The sequence below is a fragment of the Corythoichthys intestinalis genome, chromosome 17, assembly GCF_030265065.1.
Source record: "Corythoichthys intestinalis isolate RoL2023-P3 chromosome 17, ASM3026506v1, whole genome shotgun sequence".
NCBI lineage: Eukaryota > Metazoa > Chordata > Actinopteri > Syngnathiformes > Syngnathidae > Corythoichthys > Corythoichthys intestinalis.
Window position 1 is genome coordinate 8,910,037 of NC_080411.1, and position 20,813 is coordinate 8,930,849.

Below are 20,813 nucleotides of genomic sequence, written 5' to 3' on the forward strand. Positions count from 1 at the left end.
AGTTTATCCATTCGCCAGATCCATATTTGATGCCTAAATCGATGTTTTTCGACCCGCTGTCTTCGCCGTATTTGCCTGACATCTGCTAGCTACGCTGATATTTGCAAGTATCTTGTCCACACAAAATCAGCCTATTCTCACGAAAGTTTGAAAAACTTTAAGAGCTTGGAGGCTTATAAATACTTTGTTGCTGGTTGGGTGAAACAGGTCCTCGTCCACGAAAATTCGGCAGGAATCTATCTTGTGCTTGGAAAGGTGAGTTATGAAATTTTCAATTCAAAATCTTTTGTTCTTGCTAACATCCACTGTCAAATCTAATGTATTTCATGTCATTTGTCAATGGAGCTAGGGCTTTTAATGTTTAAATGGTTTAGCGATAGCACTCTCACTGCATACATATATAATATGTAATAAATATGAAATGCGATAGCACTACTTCAGATTGTCCCTAGTTGAATTTATTTTTTGGCTTTTGACCTCAATAGTGAAATTGTAAATTAATTGTATGACAACTGTCTGATTATCCCCTTTTAATTATATATTTTCAGGTAGTTCATTCACAACGTCTGAGTGTATGTTGTTGGCGATTAGCCTAGCAATGATCTTAATTGTGGTTGTCAGCCCAAAACCCTCTAAATATATATCAAATGCATCTTACCAGATATAAAATAACTACTACATAATCTGTGGTAGTCGTTTGGAGCCCAGTTTTCTCGTCGAATTGCAGCAGTCAATCTCGGTCTCCTCTCCGGGTCTCTCGGAATACGGTAAAACTTCAAGTCTCTCTGTCTATCTTCTCTGTTTTTGCAACCGACCACCACACACGACTTCACCATTTTGATTAATGTTAACGAGCAGAAAAACACGCCATAATAGGAGGAATTTACGAAGCGCTAATGCATTAACATGACGAATATACGGACAACATGGCGCGGGGGCGTGGCTGTGACGTCACATGAGTAGGGTCTATAGTTATTCTGGACCGCCGACCCTGTTGAGGGACAGGTGGGGCGATTTTTTTATTGACGTCAGAGCACTGCAAGGTATCGAAACCCATTCGCGCCACAAAAAAAATGTATGAAAACTTTTTTTTTTTTTTCAACAAAACAAGAACTACTTTCCGCCAGTGGAATTTTTTTACTTGCTGGTGCCTGTTCTCGCCAGTATAAAAAAAAAAAAAGTTTTGTAGAGTAGAAATGGGCTTCTTGTTACGTTGAAAAAAAAAGTTTTCATACATTTTTTTCGTGGCGGGAATGGCTTTCCATACCTTGCAGATCTCTGACGTCAATAAAAATCGCCCCACCTGTCCGTCAACAGAGTCGGCGGTCCAGAAAAAAATTTCATACATTTTGTTTTTGTGCACTTTATTTTTTTTTACTTATTTATAAAAAAAAAAAATTTAAAAAAAAAGAAATTAAGGACTTATATTCGACATTCTGTACATTGAAGTAGACGCCGAAATTTATAATGCTTTTTTTTTCATCTTTCATCAGCGCTCTCTGGTGGCGAATGGAAGAAGTACACGCATAAAACGTCTCAATCAAGGTAGGTAGCAGGGGCGGAACTTAGGTGGGTGGCGGAGGTGCAGCCGGGCCTCCAAGGGGCCGGGTTTGCGGTTCTAATGTGGGCGTAGCTGGGCAAGGGGCGGGTCATACAGAAAAGTAGGATAATGAGCGGAGGTGAATTATAGTGTTTAACTGTTACAATATCTCTGCCAGCCGGTTGCCTCCACCCCCACCTTGGACGGTCCAGTTGGGGGTCCCGTTTAAGCTTATTTCACCCGGGCCCTGTTCACATTTGTTCCATCACTGGTAGGTAGATACAAATAAAAATGTAATATGTATTTATGAGAAAAAGGTCAAATTATATATGAAGACTTATGGCGCCATAAAACAATCCCTCTCACATAAAAGCACATTGGGAGTGCGTGCTTACAGACGGACAGACAGCCAGGTCAGTCAATTCAAATGGATCTTCCTTGCAATTTATACAGTATCACAAACTTTTATTGAAATAAGATTAATATTGAACACATTTTGCTGTAAAAAACAAAAACAAACAACTTCTATACTTTCATTGTGATTTAAAAATAAGGCATGTTATTGTATACTTTTGCAATTCAACGTCATTTAAAAGATTTAATGCTTTTATTTAATTATTTCCAACACTCAAAGGCAAGAACACAATCAAAAGAAAAACTAAGATATAAAATGAAGGAGTAAAACGGCAAAAAGGAAAGGCAAAATAACATCCAAATCTGAGAAAAAAACAAATACTGAAGGGACATAGCATGCACTGAAAATATTTTCTATTTTGTCTAATCTATAAACTATGAGTACTCTGACATTTCAAACTTTTTAAAAAATTGCGCCCTTGTGTTGTAAATACGTTCATATGCAGTCCTCCTTAATGTCAGCCACTCAGTTGCACGGTTCTCTTCCATTAATACCTAAAAAATAACAATGAATAGAACATGACTTAAGAGATCACAGATGCAAGCAATAATCAATCCGTAAGACGGTTCTTACGTCGCCATATGGCAACCAGACAAGTAAGCATAGTTGCCCGTGTAGCGGACGTCACAGCGCACAATGTTGTTGGTGTAGTCTTCCTCTGGCACCTGATAGGAAGGATTCACGCTAACCTGTGGACAAAAAGTGAAGAAGATTTTTGCTGGAATAGAAATAATATCTTTAATGGAATTTCCATGCTGCAAACCTTGAGGATGTAATTCCCTGGTTTCACGTCTGTGATGTCAATCCACTGGCAGTCGATGTCTGCGTTGTAGGTGTCGTAACATCCTGGACTCAAACCCTGGAAAATTAAGAAAAAGAACAGCACTGTTATGAAGTACCTGCATAAACTATCGTTTTTCATTGTTATATGCTTAAAACATTAGGAATGACAATAATTTATTGCGAAGAATTCTGAAGAATCTGTCATGGAACCCTTGGTGCTATTTGTTAGCACATCATATGAGAGTTTAAATCTAGAATGATTTTTTTCTGTGTTTTCCTCATCAAGGGCGTAAGTATGCATAGGGATGGTAGGGACATAACACTACCAACTTTTCAGGATGCTCCAATTGTCCCCACATACTTTCAAGCAACCTTATTTGCATTATGTAATGACCTCAGATATATAGGTAATTTATATTTCCTTCCGATATGTTGTAAAGAGAGAATAGACCATACCATTATTAGGTGAAATATTTTCAGACTTACAGTGAATCACAAAAGTGAGTACATCCCTCGCATTTCTGCAGATATTTAAGTATATCTTTTCATGAGACAACACTGACAAAATGCCACTTTGACACAATGAAAAGTAGTCTGCGTGTATCTTATATAATAGAGTTAATTCATTTTCCCCTCAAAATAACTCAAAATATAGCCAATAATATCTACTGTAAACCCCTGGCAACAAAAGTGGTACACCGCATGGGAACTACGTATATCCCGAAATGTCCAAATTGAGTACTGCTTGTCATTTTTCCTCCAAAATGTCATGTGACTTGTTACAGGAGTGCTGTCAGCATTGCTGCAGAGATTGAAGAGGTGGGAGGGGTCATTCCCACCACCATGCTTGACTGTAGGCATGACACACTTATCTTTGTAGTCCTCACCTGGTCGCCGCCACACATGCTTGAGACCATCAGAACCAAACAAATTAATCTTCGTCTCATCATGGTTCCAGTAATCCATGTGCTTTGTTGACATGTCTTCAGCAAACTGTTTGCGGGCTTTCTTGTGTACCGTGTACTTTCTTGTGTGTGGCGATGACCAGGTGAGGAGTACAAAGATAAGTGTGTCATGCCTACAGTCAAGCATGGTGGTGGGAATGACCCCCCCCCCCCCCACCTCTTCAATCTCCGCAGCAATGCTGACAGCACTCCTGTAACGAGTTACATGACATTTTGGAGGGAAAATGACAAGAAGTACTCAATTTGGACATTTAGGCATGTACGTAGCGTTTTTTCGGACAGCAGCAGCCACTGTAAGGAATGTAAAAAGATGTCAGTGTTGTGGAAGTGGGGACAACCCCACTAATTTTGCTACTGAAAGTCCGACCTGCATCAGATTTAGCATAACATTAAACTATGTGAACTTGCTAACCTGCAAAACTACTGTGGTCTAGCTAGCCGTATTTCATTTGGATCATTTATGTGCATTATCTGCATTACGGTAATGCAACGCGGTGGCTTCAGAGTGCAAGTCGCTTTATTTAGAAAAAAAAACAAAACAAAAAAACGGGGCGCTATCCAAGAATCGGTCCATTTCAGGGGGACATTGACATGAACTGACACGAAAAAAAAATCTGTGAAATGAAATCACACATCAGAATTTCATGTGAGTACTTTGATTCGAGTCTTGGGGTACTCTAGTATGCCTCAGATGTAGATTCGTCCTTATATACAGTATCTCAGATTTTTTTTCATTATTTTTTTTTTTCAAATCACTTTTAAATTACAATACTTTAGTTTGAGTCTACAGGTGCACCAGTGTCCCCCAGAAGTGGACCCATTCTTGGATAGCTCCCCGTTTTTTTAATAGAGGGACTTGCACTCACACACAGAGATTGGGGGGGGGGGGGGGTCCGGGGGGCATAGTCCCCTCCGGTGGCCGAAAAAGTCATTGCATGTAATTGACTTTCCTATAAAGGATATGAATTTAAAATTGACATTTTTTACTTTGTCTTAAAGTGGTTATGTAATAAGTTATAGTACAGTTTAATAATAACATTTCATATAGATAACCTTGTGCTGTTAAAAAAAAAAAGTTTAAAATCGAACATCGTAAGCAGCTATTCACAATGTTACTCATAACTCAAGTATTCTTTTCACCTTTCACCTACTTTTTTACTCTCACCTGAGTAAATCTTTTGGGTGACTACTTTTATTTGAGTATTAATAAAAAAAATTAAAAAAAAAAACAATATTATTTTGAAGTAAAAATACTCTTATTTGAGTCAAATTTTTGACTACCCTACCCACCTTTGGTGACAATATATCAAAATGGTGATATATCGCGATACTTTTGCATCCCAAAAGGTTATCGATATGCTCCTGCCAAAAATCGATACATCGTTTTAAAAAGGTGTTACTGTTTGGGAAAAAAAGGAACCAACAGGTATCTACCAAAATTTTCCACTAGAATAGTGTCTGTGTTAGCTCATCAGCTACCATTAACGGCGCTAGATAGCCTATCTATTTTGACTGGGAGAGTCAAAAATAGATTGGACATCTAGCGCCGTCAATGGCACTGAAACAGAGCGTTCACAGCCAGTCTTCCTGGTTTTAGGGGCATTTATAAGTCAATTCATGTTCATTTTAGGAAATTTACAGGTCACTGCCTGTTGATTTGGAGTAAATTCATGTTCATTTGAGGACATTCCAGGGTCACTTCCTGTTCAATGACTTAAAATCAACAGGAAGTGATTTGTAAATGTCATGAAATCCACAGGAAATGACCCAGAAACGAGCAAAACTCAACAGGAAGTGACCCAAAATCAATATATTGCATGTTGTTGAATTGATATCCTCACCCGCATATCGCCATATCGTGAGATCATCGTTATCGTGAGCCTTGTATTGCACATCGGATTGAATCGTGAGTTACCCAGAGGGTCGCAACCCTAATTGGCACTACAGTTTGCCAAATCTTGGGAAAAATAGATCTATTACGGCAACAAATACTACATGATTCTTGATCATGTCCGGTATATTTTGCCTCCGCTTGCATTAGCTAAGTGCATCACCTGAGTGTGTGATGTACAAGCGTAGCGCCTGTAGTAGCCGTAGTCGCAGGACGTGTCCTCAAGGCAGAAGCTAACTTTGTGGCCCTCGGCGACCGACCGCTGCGAAGTGGCATCCAGAAGCTCGTAGCGACTGAACTCGTCCATGCTGTGATAGTGCCTGTGGGGCCATACCACCATGTTTTAGCGCTGTACATACACCAAGGTAAGATGACTTTGTAGCTAGATGCTAGCTACAAAAATAAAAAATAAAATAAAAATACTCAACATTAGGCCTGAACGATATTGGAAAAAACTATTGTTGCGATTTTTTTTAGGTGTGCAATATATTGCGATATTATATTGCGATAGTAAAAAAAAAAAAAAATAATAAATAATTTTAAAGAAATATTCACTAGATGACTTGAATAGCTGTTTGGAAATACTTTGCATGACACACCGTGACCACAGTGTATTCATATAATACGGTTTCATTTGTGAATGATTAAGATTGCTGTATTATTATGAAGGGATCCAGGAAGCCATGTCTGCACAAAATAGATAATTTCTTGAACACAATATTTGACACTTCAACAGCAGCAAATACATTAAATGACAAATAAAAGAGCAGGTGCATTCGTCCCCTGAGTTTTTGACAAAATATAACAATAAATAACAACTTCGGTAAAATAACAACAAAGTTGTAAACATATTTGAACAAAAATATTAAATATGACAAATAAGAGTTGTTCACAAACTATAACAATAAATAAGAACCTCAGTAAAACAATAAAGTTGTCAACATATTTGAACTTAAATATTAAATCTGTCAAATAAAAGTGCAAGTGCATTAGTCCCCTGAGTTGTTTACACAAAATATAACAATATAGAACTGCAAAACTGCAACAAAGTTGTAAAAATATTTAAAAAATATTAAGTATCAAAACTTTATGTGCAGCTGTACTATAGTTATTTGAAAAATACGATTTACAGTTAATTTAAATATAAAAGAAACAGAAACTCAATTGAACTTGTAAATAATTGAACTGAATAACAGCAAATAACTGATGAATAACAGAACCATTTTAACTCCCAAATTTATGTATTTGTCTGCATATCGTCCACCTTCCTTGCTCAGCAATTCTCAACTGGGTCTCATAGGTTTTTGGCCAAGACTACTAGTTTATCCACCATTGCAGGCTTGAGACAACAACGTTGGCACGTAACAATGTTCCCACCTGTACTAAAAAGCCTCTGATGGGAAGCTCGTAGCAGGAATGCATAGATACCTGCGTTTTAAATGGTCCCACATGTTCGACGGATTACTTCTTGTTGAGGCAACCATGGCGAGGCACTGTCAACAGGGCTGTTTTTTGTTCCTTATATTCTTGTCGATAGCCAAAATACTTCCAAAACTCCTTTTGGAGACAGTCTTCCCTATTCAACGTGCTGCTTGATTGCTTGCTTTCACTTTGAAAACGGCCCCTCCTCCCTCCGCTCTGCTGTTCGGCCCCTCCTCCCTCCACTCCGCTCTAGCAGGGGAGGGGGAGGAGCCGATGACTGCGAGCTGGAGAGAATGAGAGACTGCACTCTCTTTCTCGCTCCTTGCTCAAAACAAACGTTTGTGGATTTAAAAAAATGAAATGAAAAAACTATCGCACGTCCTTGCGATGGGACTATTGCGCATGCGCACATCGCGATGGCGATGTTTAAACGATATATCGTTCAGGCCTACTCAACATACATCAGCAGTGTTTTGGAGTTCAGCCACATTTAGGGTGATTTGTACAGAATACAGAGAGTTGACCCCCTCCTCCAAACATAACTATGAAATGAGGTCATTTTTCTGCAGAATCAAGAAGCCATTTACTTTTCCATTAGGGAATAGGGTTCATCTATTACCGTTTGTTTTACAATGTCTGCGTTGTAAAGGAACACAACTGTCAGGTCAGGTAAAGTTCACATTGCATTGTGCTAGAAAGCTTAACTCATTCGCTGCCACTGACGGCCACAGATGTCCAATCTATTTGAATTTATTAGAATTTTCCTCACAGTAGTTTAAGCTCGCGAGATAGCAAGCAAGTACAATGGTCGGACATGATAGAAAATTAATTTACAAGGTGGAAAAAACTGACATATTTTCTAGGAATTAAATGACTGTCTTGTTTTTGATGGACTCTTAGGTCTACTATGGTACTGTATGTTGTTTAATAATAGGGATATTTGGAGAGGTTTTTTTTTTTTTTGGTAGTATTTGCCATTAAAAGTTTGAGAACCGCTAAGCTATCTAATTTGACTCACTCACCTTATGTCTAGTATTGTAAACATGATTTGTGGATTATTCCTTTTTATTCAATGAGACATTTTGACTCATTTGAGTTTATTTAGTGCTGCAACGATTAATCTATTAATTCGATTAGAAAAAAAGCTTTGAATTAAATTATGCTACTTTGAGTATTCGTTTAATTAAAGTGGCGTTTTAATGGTTTGTTTTGAAAGTGTTTGCATTTAGTTTTATTGATTTGGGTGGATACACTGCCCTCTAGTGGCAACAATAAATATGACATAGCTCATTTCACATGGCTGAATCCAGCTGCTCCCTGTTCAGACCAACATAAGCTAAGTTTTTGTTTGAGCTCATGTTTTTTTAAATGCATTCGTAATTTAGTTTATGGATATATTTAACCGTGTTTTGTGGGAAAATGTGTTTGAACCATTTGTGAGATCATTGTGAAAAAACCCCCAAAAAGTTAGCATTTTATAGCATTTAAGCTAGCAGACTTTTGCTATGCAAGTTAGCCAATTGTTCTTTTGTTGTACTTAAGATCCTCATTTATTATTATTATTTATAACATTTGAAGCTCAGCTCTGGTATTTAAAATTTTTATATTCCTTATCCGATTAATTGACTACTAAAATAATCGATAGCGGCAGCCCTAATTTTATTTACGCTATATGGAACATTATTAATATTACTGTGCAATTTTTCACAAACACGATGCAGTAGTCATTTATATTGACTATATTATGCTGTGTAGTTTAGTACCTACGTGAATATTAGCCGCTTTTGGACTGCAGGAACCTGAGTACTTAGTTCCTATAACTATTGGCCTCTCAAGTAGCTGTAGGAATATATGTGTATCATTCATTCATTCATTCATTCATTCCATATATGTTTTAGAATCCATAATCGGAAAAACAGATAATGATTTGTTATTTCATTTCTGGTTTTCAAAGAAAAAATATCAGTGTATCATTCGTTCATTCCATATCTGTTTTAGAATCCAAAATCGGAAAATGGATAACGATTTGTTGTTTCATTTTTCGTTTTCAGATAAAAAAATTAAAAACCTGAAAACAAATAACGGCCTGTTTTTCGCTGTTTTGATTGTTTTTAAATTAACAAATGCAATTTGAGGGTATGGAATTATCATGGTATTTTTGTTCTATTCATTTATTTTATTTACTGTATATGGACCATTATTTATATTATTGTGCATTTTTTTTAAAACACGATGGTAAATGGTGTTATACTTGTATAGCGCTTTACCACCTTTCAAGGTGCTCAAAGCGCTTTACACTATCTCGCCATCCACCTACTGGTGACGCAGCACCAGGAGCAATGTGGGGTTCAGTGTCTTGCTCAAGGACACTTAGACGAGTTCATCAGGGCGGAGACTTGAACCCACAACCTCTGGGTTGGGGGACAACTACTCTACCACTGAACCATGCCACCCCCACCACGATGTATTGATTTATATTCAATATTTTATGTTGTGTATTTTAATTCCTACGCGATTATTAGCCACTTTCAGACTGTAGGAACCTGAGTACTTAGTTCCTATAACTATTGGCCTCTGAAGTAGTTATATGAATATCCGTGTATCAAATCAAAAATCGGAAAACAAATAACTGCCTGTTTTTCACTGTTTTGATTTTGTTTTTAAATTAAAAATAGAATATGAGGGTATAGAATTATCATGGTTATTCGTTTTTGGTTTGTATGATTTTTGATGTGTAGTGACCCGGAAGTTGTTGACCTTTTTTCCCCGGGAAGGTCAGCCTGTCTCTACCAGGTAATTCCATTGATGGGTTAATCGAGTGGCACAATAGCTAACGTTCTACATTTACCGTATTGGTCCAAATATAAAACGGCCCTGATTATAAGATGACCACCTCTTTTTCAAGACTCAAGTTTGAAAAAATACTTTTTGAACACCAAATTTTTTTTAATACAGAAAATAATTACAGTACATCTGAAACAAATGATTATAACAATATATTTGAGAGAAAAAGCATGTTATTTTGCCTCATTCAAATCTTAATATCTGAACATTTAAATGTGTTAAAGTATAAAGTGCAATCACATTCGGAAATGAATGGCTTCTGGTTTTTGAAATGTAAATAAACCAATCTTTTGCGGTAAAACAACAAAATTGCAATAACTGCATTAACCATCAAAGTGAAGTCTAACTGTAACTTGTAGTCTTGAAACAAATCTGAATAAGGAAAAACATTGCAATAAAATAATGCAAACTGGTTAAACTTGAGAGTAGCTGAGATCTGTCATGACAGAACATAGCTTCAATGATATCTGTCGCCATCTAGCGTCGTGAATAGGTATAATGTCTAGACCGTGAATATAAGACAACCCCCACTTTTTCAGTCTTATTTCAATGCAAAAAACACCGTCTTATATTCGGGCCAATACGATATGTTACTTAATGTTTTTGTCAAGGATGGCGGTCGTGTAAGTGCTTTTCAAAGAGGGGAAATGCTATTTTTCGAACAGCGAACTCATATCAGAGGTGGAGGACGCAGCATGTCACATAAGTGACACAACCAAACACTGCTACAATGCGGGCTAACTACACACACAATAAGAAAATGTCACACATTGTCAATATATAACGGAAACTACAGCGAATTTTCATCTCGTTCTCGTCTCGTCAGATGACAACTGGCATTCGTCTCGTGATGTTTTAGTCTCCCAAGACACGTTTGTAGCTCGTCATCATCATGAAAATTGTTTCTTGACAAAATATTTTCGCTATCGTCATCGGTGAAGAAAACAACACTGCTTGAACACAAAAGTTACTGTAACGCGACCTCCCAACATCCTCAAGAAATATGGGTTACAGTCAGGGGTGAAAGTGGCTAGAATTTCTTGCCTCAACTCCCCGACGTGAAGGTCACCACGGAGACAGAAATGTTGTTTATTTATTTATTTTCTCTTTTTTTGGGGGGGGGGTTCAAACTTCCTAAAACTACTGAAATGCAAAGAAAACGGTTCTTTCTATAACACATACAAAAACAGATTTTCATTCAAAATTGTATTTTTTCAATGATTTGCAAAATTAAAAGTTAACAAAAACAGTAATAACCCCAACCTCCATCCACTAATTTTTATTTTTCCTCATTTCCTCACATACTAAATGCCAAATCTCAATTTTAACTACTTAAGACAGTGCTTCTCAATTATTTTCTGTTACGCCCCCCAGGAAGGCGTAATCGTTTCGCACCCCCCCAACTCTCTGCCGCCACTGTAAATTGTATAATTTTTCTATAAAATTATTATTATTATAATTACACCTCAGTATAACATTGTGTAGTTTTTAATATTATAGAAAAAGATATACAGGTCAACTTACAATAAAGTATAACGTTATTAACAGTGTTTTGTTGGTAACCTAAAAGAATAAAAAAAAAAAAAAAAGTCACATCCAAGCTGTAAAAATACACTCAAGGTACATTTTTTGACCATTTAATACTGAAAAATGAAATTTAATAAAATCAATAAATAATAAATTCAAATTGATTAGCAATATTATCTCATGACAACAATATGCCAAACCATTTGACCGAAACAACAAAAATAGAACAAAAACAACAGTGTCATTGGACAGAGGGACAGTTTTTATTTTTGATATTTTGCATTGAGCAACTTGTTATGCCACCTTATATGATGGTAACAGTGCTCGCTGGTTTACTGATGTAACACTGACCAAGCAGGACGATTGTTGGCAATATTTGGCAGGTCTTTGCTGAAAAAAAAAAAAAATCAAGCGGCTTATCAATGTGATTGGGGTCTAATCTTTTTAAGTGACGTCTTAATTGATTTGGCTTCCTGCTGTCCGTTGCAAAAATTTTTACATACAAACTGGTCTTTCCTCGTCTCCAACTGTATCAAAAGTCAAAGCCAAACACGGCATACGCTTCGTCATATTTCCTCATCTTAGCTCTTCATATCTTTAGCGCTCTTTGCTGTGTGCTCTTGTTTGGTTCAGAAATACTGTGCACACTTTGAAAATGACAGCGCCGCTGCCACCCACTGAGTGGATGTGCAATTGCACTTTATTCTAGTACGGCAAAAAAGTATGTTCCCCGAGGTCACATGCGCCACCCTGGGCATCGCTCTGTGCCCCACTGGGGGCACCCCACTATTTGAGAAGTACTGATTTAAGAACATAGGATGTATATTAAAATTGAAGTTATTGTAAACATTTACTTTTGCTTTCTTTTTTTTTTTTTTAATAATAAAGATATAAGTAAAATACATTCAGAAAAATAAGTACTTATATTATGCAGAGTGAATTGGAATATATTTTGAATATCGCGCAAACATTGACTTTTTTAAATCATAAGGAAATGAATAAGTAGCCTAACATAAATGAACAAATAGAAGTCCAAAGTGCACATTGACAGCTAAGATGTTCTGAACCTCCCCATCAGAACAAATAAAACTAAATATGATAAATACGGCTCCTCATAGCGTTTTGACAGTTGCCGTCATATTTTTGGAATCAAAGCACCGCGTACCAAAACAGCATTCCAGCCCTGAATCTTATACCGGAACTGCGTTCCTGACCGTTCTGGCCCACTTTCACCCCTGGTTACAGTATTAACAGAGAGTATGTGTTGTGGTAGTTAGTAAAAGAAGAATGACGTCCAATCCATTTTGAGTCACTATTGTCGTCAATGGAAGCCAAAGTGTTATCTCTATTGAAAAATAAAAGGCTTTTCTTTCAAAAGTAAGTCTCCTTATACATACTGGTGACAACTGTGCCATTCCCAGGCGTAGCGCGGCCTGCTGGGCCGGAAGTCAGCCGTGCCCTGGTTCTTGACTCTCTGGGGGAAGCGCAGCAGCATTCGGGTGTCGTAGTCTCGGGCCAAGTAGGCTGAGCTGAAAGCAGGAGAGAATATTTGTTTTTTTCCCAATCATGGTGTCCCGACTAGAGGTGTAGTTCCTGAGGGAAAACAGCCCGATCCTAAATTTCTGGCGGAAAATAGTACGCGTGCATGCGGTTGTTGCTGATGTGTTTACCATTCTGGCTCCTTTTCTCTCGGAAAACTATCATTACATTTACTCCAGTCTGCACTGTCAAGGCGGTATTTGAGTCATTTTACCTCCTCTCACAATTGCACCGAGGCAGTGCCTGGCCACAAGCACTTTATTATCCTGATTCAGTCCCTGAACCAGACGAACTGCTGTGTTGTTTTGGTTTAATTCGAAAAGCAGCCATGGCTGAAAAAGACACCCACGTACCTTGACAAACAGTTCTCCTCAGACGCGCATCTGAGGTTGTACATTGGCGTGCTCTGCACGTAGGCGGCTGTCTGAATGTAGTATGGGTCAAGCACCAGGTCTGGAAGACCTGCAACAAAAGCATTAGAAATGGAATTGAAATATTGTACATAATTAATTGACATAGAGTAAAAAACACAAATTTAACAATCACAACATCCATGAGTGAATACATTAGCTGCCTTTAGAAGGATTTTACTATATTTAATTCAATGTGTATCTCTGTTATTGTTGTTTTAATGATTTGTTGTTACCTTCATCAGAAGGTGAAATCTACAGAAGCAGACGTTATGTAGAATTCGGTTCTGCATGTCTGTTTGTTTCTGCGTATGTTTGTGTTAAATGTAACTCAAGAATGAAGAAACAGATTACCAATTTTAACAAATTTAAGGCATTTTTGTAATATGGCATATGGCATTTTGGGGTCAAAGGTAAACAGGGTCAAATAAAATTTGGCTGCTTAGGCGAAAGTCTGCAGTATTGATGAGCTCCTTTAGTTACACATACAAGTAGTTATTAACGGGTTTCGTTCCTACGCTGATGACGTAACCTGAATTTCCGCGTAAATCGGAATTAACTCATTAAGTACCCCTAAATACCCCTAAATCTCAAAATAACACTTCAGAAACATGTATCATATGTCATATTAACAAAATTAAGTAAAACAATAATATACTGTAATGTGAGATTCAATAAGGTACTGTTTACCTTTAAAAAAAAAAGACTGGAGACAAAATCGCAGACGAGACTCCAGGCGTCATAACGTCGAAATCATGTAAGTCGGTTTAGTTGTAACCCGGGTCCTCCTGTATTTTCTTTATTTTCACCAGATAGTTTCTGGGGCGAACCAGAAACAATCTGGCAAACATTAGCATTATATAGCATTTGCTAGTAGACTTTTGCTATTCAAGTTAGCCAATTGTTGTAAACATTAGTATTATATAGCATTTAAACAAGTGGACTTTTGCTACGCAAGTTAGCCAATTGTTTTGTAAACATTAGCATAATATAGTATTTAAGCTAGCAGATTTTTGCTATGCAAGTTAGCCAATTGTTCTGGAAACATTAGCATTACATAGCATTCAAGCTATTTGGACTATTTGCAGCAATGCAACAATTGGCTAACTTGCATAGCAAAAGTCGGCTAGCTTAAATGCTATACAATGCTAATGTTTACCAGGTTCTGTTGTTTATGTTGTGAATTTATTATATTTCTATCGATGTCCCTTTAGGCTTAGGGGCTCCGGCTGAAATTCTGTTTGTGAAATTCAAACAACACATTACCACCACCTACTGGACACATCGCTTTGCACACAAGTTTTGGCAGAGGTCTGTGTTGTGCTGCAGTGATCCCTCGTTTTTCACGGTTAATGAGGACCAGAACCAGCCGTGATAAGTGAAAAACTGCGAAGTAGCCCCCCACCCCCCATTGAACATTTTTGTTCAATGTATTTATTCAAATTTGTCATTGGAAAGAAATACATATAAGACATGTTTTTCATCTTTTTCCCCAAAGTATAATAAAAAAAACCTTTTATGTATGTATATATTTTAATAAATGGTTTTCAAGGACTTTAAATGTCATAATTATAATAGGTTTTAAACTTGTTACTGTCCCACAGAATTATTTTTAAACAAGAAAAAAAGTAGACAGCCAATCCATTAAAAAAAAAGATTGTCTTTATTAAATGCTGCATTGTGTGAGTCCACTCTAATTCGCTCCAGCGAGTCACTTACATACAATGAGTTGGCACAGCAACTGTTTAACAAGTTAAACGATGATTGACGCATGCAGCGCTTTAACCGTCTGTCATCATTACTTTGATAAGCAATTCCAGTTCACTCTCTGTTGAACAAAGAGCAGGGAAAGACAGTTTATCTGTATTTATTTATTTATTTAATTGAAAAGAAAAAATCCGCGATGGACTGAGGGCGCAAAGTTTGAAGCACAAAGTTGCAAGGGATCACTCTATTTAATTTATGTATTTTTCATTATTTACCTAAAAACGTTAAATATAGTTAATTATCATACATTATTTTTATATAATAATTATTGCAACGCATTTAATTATATTTTTTCCAAAATTTTATTCATATCACAAATTTATTTTGAATACAACAACATTCACATATTATTCACAAGTATTATTTTAAATACAATTGTATTTGACTGAAATTTTATAAAACCAAATATTAACTGTACAATAATAATAATACAGTGATCCCTTGCTACTTTGCGCTTCAAACGCCGCTCCCTCAGTCCATTGCGGATTTTATTTTTCAATTAAATAAAAATAAATACAGATGAGTTGGCTTTCCCTGCTCTTTGTTCAACAGAAAGTGAACTGGAGTTGCTTATTAAAGTAATGATGACAGACGGTTAAAGGGCTGCATGCGTCAATCATCGTTTAACTTGTTAAACAGTTGCTGTGCCAACTAATTGTATGTAAGTGACTCACTGGAGCGGATTAGAGTGGACTCACTCAATGCAACATTTAGACAAGCATTTAAAAAAAAAAAAAAAATGGATTGGGCATCTACTTTTTTTCTTGTTTAAAAATATTTTTTTTTTAAAAAAAATTTAATTAAAAAAAAAAAAATACGATGAGCTGTCCCAAGCTGATTGCTTAGTCTCACTCTCCCTCCCTCTCTCTCTCTCCCTGCTCTTTGATTTTCAGACAGTGCACTGGAGTTGCTTATTAAAGTTAACGATGATTGACAGATATTTGGGTTTGAGCTTGCCAGAGACACAAACTTCAAAGTGCTGCATGCGTCAATCATTGTTTAACGTGTTAAACAGTTGCTGTGGCAAGTGTGTAAGTGAGCAGCTTGAGGTGGACTCACTCAGTGAAGCATTTAATAAAGCCAAGCATTTTTCCACTACTTTATTCTTGTTTAAAAATAATTCAGTGGGACAGTAACATGTTTAAATCTTATCATAATTATTACATTTGAAGTGCTTGAAAACCATTTAGTAAAATCTAAATATACATTTCTTTTTTAAATTATACTTTGGGAAAAAAAGTGAAAAAACATGTCATATGGATCTCTTTCCAATGTTAAATCTGAATTAATTCATACAATTACAAAAAAAAAAATAATTTTTTTTTAAATAATTAAGGGTTGTTCCGATCATGTTTTTTTGCTCCCGATCCGATCCCGATCGTTTTAGTTTGAGTATATGCTGATCCCGATATTTCCCGATCCGATTGCTTTTTTTTTTTTTTTTTTGCTCCTGATTCAATTCCAATCATTCCCGATAATTTTTCCCGATCATATATATTTTGGCAATGCATTAAGAAAAAAATGAATAAAACTCGGACGAATATATACATTCAACATATGTTGAATGTATATATGTGTTTATTATGAAAATAAATCCTCAAGATGGCATTTACATTATTAACATTCTTTCTGTGAGAGGGATCCACGGAAAGAAAGACTTGTAATTCTTAAAGGATGAATGTGACTTTGTATATTGTGACTAAATATTGCCATCTAGTGTATTTGTTGAGCTTTCAGTAAATGATACTGCAGCCATTTAACTTCTGCCCAAATGCATGATGGGAAGTGCAGCCATGACTGTGCGTAGTGGTTCCAATTGATATATCTTCTCTGCGTTGGGAAATAAAATAGGGTGTTAAGAAAAAGATCAACTACTACTTTACTTCCCATATTGCTTCCCACGATATTTCTAATTGTTGAGAGAGGGATTGTAAGGCTTTAGCCAGTTATGAAATGGCTTTAAAGGCTGCCAAAATTCTCTCTACTCATTTTACGTTTCCTTATAGCTCTATGTGTACGTAAAACGTGCCGGGGATGGCGTGGCTCAGTGGTGGAGTAGTTGTCCCCCAACCCTGAGGCTGTGGGTTCGATTCTCCACCCTGATGAACTCGCCTAAGTATCCTTGAGCAAGATACTGAACCCTGCATTGCTCCTGGTGCTGTGTCACCAGTAGGTAGATGGCAATGTACTGTAAAGCGCTTTGAGTACCTTGAGAGGTAGAAAAGCGCTATACAAGTATAACACCATTACCATTATAGTTTGAACGCGACAATGCGTGAGTGGGTAGTGCAGCGCTTGCGTTAAATATTTTAATGTTATTACCGCCGTTAACGCGATAAATTTGATAGCTCTACTTTAAGCCAAAACTAAAAACTCTGGATGAGTGTAAGACATTTTGTCTGTAACGTTAAATACAATTAGAAAACGATTTAATTAAAAATATATATATACTATATATTAAAAAAAGGCATGTCCGATATTTTATTGCTGATTCCGATACTTTGAAAATGACGTGATCGGACTCCCGATCGAGCGGGACATCTCTAATAATAATATTTGGTGGGGGGGGTTGCACTACTTCGCGTTTTTTCACTTATTGCGCCGGGTTGTCCCCATTAACAGCGGAAAATGAGGGATCTAAGTGTATAGATCTAAGTATCTATTCAATTTTATGTCCAAAATATTCATTTTTAAATAACATTTAATGCCATATTAGTATAGTAAAGTAGAATAGTATTTCATTTTATATTTCATTTGATATTTTCTTTCAATATAGTTAGTCATTGTCGCATTGTCAAAGGCAGTCAATGAGTAAAAAAAAAAAAAAGGGCTAAGTTTCACCCTCCCACCAATCACTATAGTAGACTTCCAATCAATTTGAAGTGGGAGGGTGGCAGCCAATGAGTGTGCAAGTGTACCTAATAAAATGTCCGCAGCGTGCACACGTATTCACAGACTGTCCCGTTGTTATCCGCGGAACCGAGTCCTCACTCTTACCGTACTGATGGTACCTTGTGCCATATCCGGGTCTGGATCTGGACCTGGGTCTCTCGTACACATCGTAGTGATTGTAATAGGGGTTGTCGTGGTCTACATCGTAGGACTTAGACGGGTCATAGGGGTCGTCGGCGACCATCATGTCTTCCCTCTTGGGTTGCGGCGGGCTGACGGTCACTTTAGCATGGGTGTCATTCCTCCGATCGCCCGACGGGGGCTCCTGGCCCTGGCCCTGGCGGTGCTCTCTGCCCCTCACAAGCCGCTGGAGCGCGGCGGGCAGCGCTGCGGGCCGCTGCTCCGGGGTGTCCCGCGCCGGCTGCTTGGCGTCGCTGATGATGGTGATCGGCCTTTGCTGCACTTGTTCCTGCGGCGAGCCGCGACGCCTGGCCGGCTGATATTCGGCACCCTGGCTTAAAATGCTGAAAATATTGCCATTGTGAGACCACTGTAGCGTCTGCCGGAGTGCGCCCCCTGGGTTATTCCCTTGAGGAGGCGCCGGGTGTCTCTGACAATGCGCGCCCCGAAGGGTGAGGACAAATAAATAGACGCACGCAAATGCGTAAAGCGGCGTGCCGATGCGGAATCCCATGTCTGACTCACTCGCGACCCTGGCACTTGTCTTTTTTCAATTTACAAAGCCACCATGGCACTTGGGAGTCTAAAGTAGAAAGCGCACACTAGGTTTAGGATAGTGTGTAAAAATCACATTTCTCCACTCCTGCAGTCTGCTCATGCACTTATGAGGAGGCGGAGTTGTGAGCTGGCATTATGGGATGGTCTGTAACTAGTCATATAACAACTGATTACGTGACGTCTGTCTAACCCTGATGGGCCGAGTGTCTTAACCGTTTCAAGTATTTTTTTTTTTTGGTCATGTAAAAAACAGTTTCATAAAGAGCTGGCGTCCACATACGAGAACATCACATTTTGGGTCATGCAGGTCACACTTGTGCGAATGTGGACACCAGGCAGGGGCGTCACTAGACCTAATACAATACTGGGTCACTGGAGAGCGAAGTTACAGTGTACACAGATTGAGAATAAAGTGAATTACCGTAATGTCCGGACTATAATCCGCTACTTTTTTCGTTCATTTTGAATCCTGCGGTTTATAGTCCAGTGCGGCTTATTTGTTGATTTATTTGTGTTAGTAGGCAACCCATGCCTCCTAGCATGCATTGCAGCACAACAGATGTAAGTAACGATCAAAATTCATGTTCTTTGCTAATTATTTATTCATTTACTGTTCCAGTTGTTTCATTAATTGCTTGGTATGGTATTTGGTAACACTTTATTTGACAGCTGCGTCATAAGACTGTCATAAGACCATCATAATTATGACATGACACTATCATGGGCATTACTGAATGTTTATGACAAATGTCATGAAGTGTCATCCAGCAGATTATGTTACTAACTCCATTTATGTCCAGCTCGGACCTTTTACATCCATTCAAAAGTGAGATCATTTGCCGAATAAAACTGAATGATAACTGTTATAAGCATTCGTTAATGCTCATGACAGTGTCATGTCATAATTATGTCTAATTGTCTAATGACAGTGTTATGGCCCCACTGTCAAATAACGTGTTACCAAATACCGCAACTAGCAATTATTTAAACAAACAGGAACAGCAACTGAATAAATAATTAGCAAAGAACCTGAATTTTGATTGTTATTTACATCTGTTGCACTGCAATGCATGCTAGGAGGCATGATGGACAACAACAAAGTTGACAGCAGGTGGCATAAAAGGTTGAACCCAAGGAAGCAGTGATGGCCAAATAAAGCTTCTTGAAGCAATGAAGCTTTGCAGCCAATTGGTTAAAAGCTTCATGGTGGTTCATTTGGTCTTCTGACCATCATATGATGCTGCTGTCTAATGAAGTGTTACCGGCTATCTTTTGGTGTAAATATCCCATAATACAGTGAGGACAGCTGCGGCTTATAGTCCAGTGTGGCTTATCTATGAACAAATGTTGTTTTTGTGTCACATTTGGTGGGTGGCGGCTTATAGTGCAAAAATTACGGTAGTGGCTAGCAGCGAGTATTGATGTTGTGGTAATGTAACAGTGGGAACAGTGGTATGAAAATGTGTCTGAACCTTTTCGAATTTCTCACATTTCTGCATAAAATCACCATCAAATGTGAGCTGAGCTTTGTCAAAATCACACAGATTAAAAAAAAACAGTGTCTGCTTCAACTAAAACACCCAAACATTTATATGTTTTCATATTTTAATGAGGATAGTATGCAAACAGTGACGGGGGGGGGATAAGTACATGAACCCTCTGCCTAAGGAGACTTAAAGAGCAATTAAAACCAATTTTTACCAAATAAAATAAGTCAGGTGTGTGCCCAATCACTGATGAGTGGTTTAAAGCTGGCCAGCCCACTATAAAACACACACCTAGTAAGAATTGTCTTGATTAGAAGCATTGTCTGATGTGCATCATGGCTGTCTGAAGACCTGCGATCAAGATTTGTTGATTTGTATTGAGCTGGGAAAGGGTACAAAACCATCTCTAAAAGTCTGGATGTTCATCAATCAACAGTCAGAGAAGTTGTCTACAAATGGTGAGAGTCCGGCACTGTTGCTTCTCTCCTAAGGAGTGGCCGTCCACTAAAGATGACGCCATGAGTTCAGCGCAGAATACTCAGAGAGGTAAAAAAGAACCCTAGAGGGTCTGCTAAAGACTTACAGAAATCACT

General features: G+C 37.8%; 1 protein-coding gene across 1 annotated transcript; it reads right to left on the reverse strand.

Moving 5' to 3' along the window:
* Positions 1 to 2,011: 2,011 nt before the first annotated feature.
* On the reverse strand, positions 2,012 to 18,839 carry loxa (lysyl oxidase a). Its single transcript, XM_057819486.1, has 7 exons — positions 18,101 to 18,839; positions 13,280 to 13,388; positions 12,785 to 12,916; positions 5,758 to 5,914; positions 2,719 to 2,814; positions 2,529 to 2,644; positions 2,012 to 2,449 (listed from the first exon to the last, which is right to left on the reverse strand). The coding sequence occupies exons 1-7, from the start codon at positions 18,687 to 18,689 to the stop codon at positions 2,443 to 2,445; spliced, it is 1,206 nt and encodes a 401-aa protein (XP_057675469.1). The 5' UTR covers positions 18,690 to 18,839; the 3' UTR covers positions 2,012 to 2,442.
* Positions 18,840 to 20,813: the final 1,974 nt, after the last annotated feature.